The sequence below is a fragment of the Triticum dicoccoides genome, chromosome 3B (genome assembly GCF_002162155.2).
Source record: "Triticum dicoccoides isolate Atlit2015 ecotype Zavitan chromosome 3B, WEW_v2.0, whole genome shotgun sequence".
Classification (NCBI taxonomy): domain Eukaryota; kingdom Viridiplantae; phylum Streptophyta; class Magnoliopsida; order Poales; family Poaceae; genus Triticum; species Triticum dicoccoides.
The window spans coordinates 840,045,508-840,048,485 of NC_041385.1; the positions used below are offsets into that span (position 1 = coordinate 840,045,508).

A 2,978-nucleotide genomic window follows, 5' to 3' on the forward strand; every position below is an offset into this window, starting at 1 on the left:
ATTAGGTTACTCTGAGATGGTGCGTCGATAAGGGGGAGTGTTGGGAGCGGATCGTGGACTATTGGTGTTCCAAAGAGTACAGGGCGAAAAACAAAGATTATAGAAATCGGCGAGCCGGAATGCTGGATCCACCACATCATCAAGGCAACTTGAACGTTATGGAGTACGGTGAACGTTGGGTATATCTTATGGAGTTCTTCATAAGCTTTTTCTTGTCATACATGTTGCCAATCCTTGTGATGAAATCTTAATCATGTTGCTTTGGTTGCAGGCGTCTCACAATAATGCTCCAGTGCCCAACCTTTTCGTCTCGTATGCTTTGGCCCATAAGGCACCGTACAGAACAGCCAAGCCTTACGATGAGAATGACACAGCGTCCGCGTACTCCAGCAAGACCGCCTACGATCGGATGGAGAAATTTAAAGGGAAGGCAAAAGAGTTGAAAGGGCCCGAGTATGATGTGACAACAGAGCCTCTTGACCACGCGTTGGTCATGATCTCTGGAGAAGGCAGGAAACATGGCAAGGAAGCAATTGCAGGAGGCATGTTCCCTAGTTCCTCCCGTAGCTCTCTCCCTGAATACAAAGCTCGGTTAGGTATCTCAAAATCTTCTACATGTAAACGCTCGACTCCAGCTATGGTTGAGATGGAGGTATTCTATACAAGTCCTTCTATATATGTTTGTTTCTTACTTACTGTTGGATTGAAGATGCGATTGCCATGCCATATTTTGCAGGCGAGACTGGCGGAGTTGAGGCGAGTGGCGGCGGAGGAGAGGGCGGAGGAGAGGCGACTAGCTGATGAGAGGATGCAGCAAGCGGTGCAGCAGGCGGTGTTGGCACAAACTAGTCAATGCTTTGCAATGTTTGCGGTTAGTTCCTTAATTGCCAAACACATACATAATCTTCACTCAATCATAATCTTCTACTACCAGTACTTAATCTTCACTCAAACATAATTTGCAGGCTTATTGTACCCAGAATGGTATGCCCGCTATGCAGATGCCTCAATCAGGCCATGGATCTAATGCTGATGGATCTTCACATGCACGAGGCCCAAGCGACAACAACCTTGGTGGTTCTCCGAATGTTTGAGATCGAGTATGGTTAGTGCGTACATATCTCATTTACGTAGGTCTCAAATTTGTCAACGTAGAAACAAGTAGCTATCTTGATTCTTGAAGATCAAACTTATAAGTAGAGACAAGTAGATACCATTTGAACCGTTTCAAACTATAATCCATTTGAACAATTTCAACCATGATCTTAATTAAATATATGCATTCTTGAAGCTATTTAGTATCATGATTTAGAGAACACTTGAAGATATTCATGATTTAGAGACAAGTAGTTACTTATTTTCATGATTTAGAGACCATTTGAAGATCTCCATGATTTAGAAACTTGTAAGTAGAGACCGTTTGAACCATTTAAAGATCAAACTTATAAGTAAAGATCTAGTGTTAAATTAGCATGTTCAAAATTGGATAAGTGTTCAAGAAACTCCATATGTACTAGAAGCTTTTTATTTTGGAAACTCACTATGGAATATGGATCACTATTTATTTTGTAGTGTCGAAGTACTTTCTTTTGTCTATTTGGCATATTGATGATTTCAAGCACGTTATTTGACACACATCATTCAATCTTGTAGGTTGCCACCTGGATGCTCTTTGGACTACGACATGGACATGAAGGCGTTTGTTGTAGTGCCAAATCTTACGTAGTGATGCCATCTTTGTTCATTGTGTATTATATGCTGTGGAACTTTGTTTTGGGACTATATGCTATGGAACTTTGTCCCGGGACTATATATATGCTATGGAACTTTGTTTTGGGACTATATATATGCTATGGAACTTTGTTTTGGGACTATATGCTATGGAACTTTGTTTTGGGACTATATATATGCTATGGAACTTCGTTCTTATATTTGTTCATTGTTGCTTATATTTGCTATGGAACTATGCTGTCCTGTTATGGTTCTGTGCTGTTATGGTTCTATACTGTGTATTAAACTATTTAATTTCTGATTTTAAAAAAAAGGAGCTTTGCCGTCAAGTGACAGACGGCAAAGATGCCACATGTCACCAGCCTGTGCTTCCGCTGGCATTTTGCCGCCTTGCCAACAGGCAGGTTGACGGCAAAGAGGTATAGTTTTGCCGTCTGAGCCAGCACCAACTGACGGCGAAATATAAGTCTTTGCCGACTGGGAAAGGAGCACCAGACGGCAAAGTCCTGCTATTTTGCCCACTGGGTGTACAGTGACAGACAACACAGTATGCTTCTTTCCCGTCTGCAAAAACTGACAGTTGACGGCAAAGATAATAGACTTTGCCGTCTGGTTGGACGGCCGGTAGACGGCAAAACACTTGACGCCGGCTGTTAGACCGCCCGTTCCGTCTAGTGCAATATTTTGCCGTCAACTTTCCGCAGACTGACGGCAAAAGTATAGACTGACGGCAAAGTCTTTGCCGTCAGGGAAAAAAAAGCAGACGGCAAAGTATTCTTTGCCGATTAATCTTTGCCGTCTGACTTTGCCGTCTACTTCCTGACGGCAAACTCTTTGCCGTCTGGATTTATGTCTTTGCCGTCTGTTATGCCCAGACGGCAAACTAGCAGTTTCCTGTAGTGTGAACATCGCCCTACTCTCCAAATGGCTTTGGAGAAAAGCCGCGGGCAAAGGTGGGTTATGGTTAGACATCGTACACGCAGTATTTGCGTGGCCAGCCTTTGGCGCTTGCCCCTCGGTTGAGAGGATCTAAGTTTTGGCAAGCGATAGTTAAACTACTCCCGGTCCTCCGCATAGGATCCTCTATCTCGGTAGGATCTGGGGTTGGTACCATGTTTTGGTTGGGTTAGGATCCTCTGCGGTAGCATATGGTGCAGTACGGTCGCTGCCATGTGGACCCGACCCCACCTGTCATCTGCATTACAGCAGGGTGCAGTACTGTAGAGGATCTCAACCCGTTTTGGTTG

General features: G+C 43.9%; 1 protein-coding gene across 2 annotated transcripts; it reads left to right on the top strand.

The window, feature by feature from the left end:
* Window positions 1-288: 288 nt before the first annotated feature.
* Window positions 289-1,888, top strand: LOC119282588. Of its 2 annotated transcripts, none has more exons than XM_037562759.1 (4): window positions 289-652; window positions 737-871; window positions 966-1,105; window positions 1,654-1,888. In XM_037562759.1, exons 1-3 carry the CDS (start codon window positions 410-412, stop codon window positions 1,092-1,094), a joined length of 507 nt encoding a protein of 168 aa, XP_037418656.1. In that variant the 5' UTR covers window positions 289-409; the 3' UTR covers window positions 1,095-1,105; window positions 1,654-1,888. The 2 variants fall into 2 exon arrangements, with proteins under 2 accessions (XP_037418656.1, XP_037418657.1); XM_037562760.1 differs by having other exon boundaries at window positions 966-1,100.
* The last annotated feature ends 1,090 nt before the right edge of the window (window positions 1,889-2,978 follow it).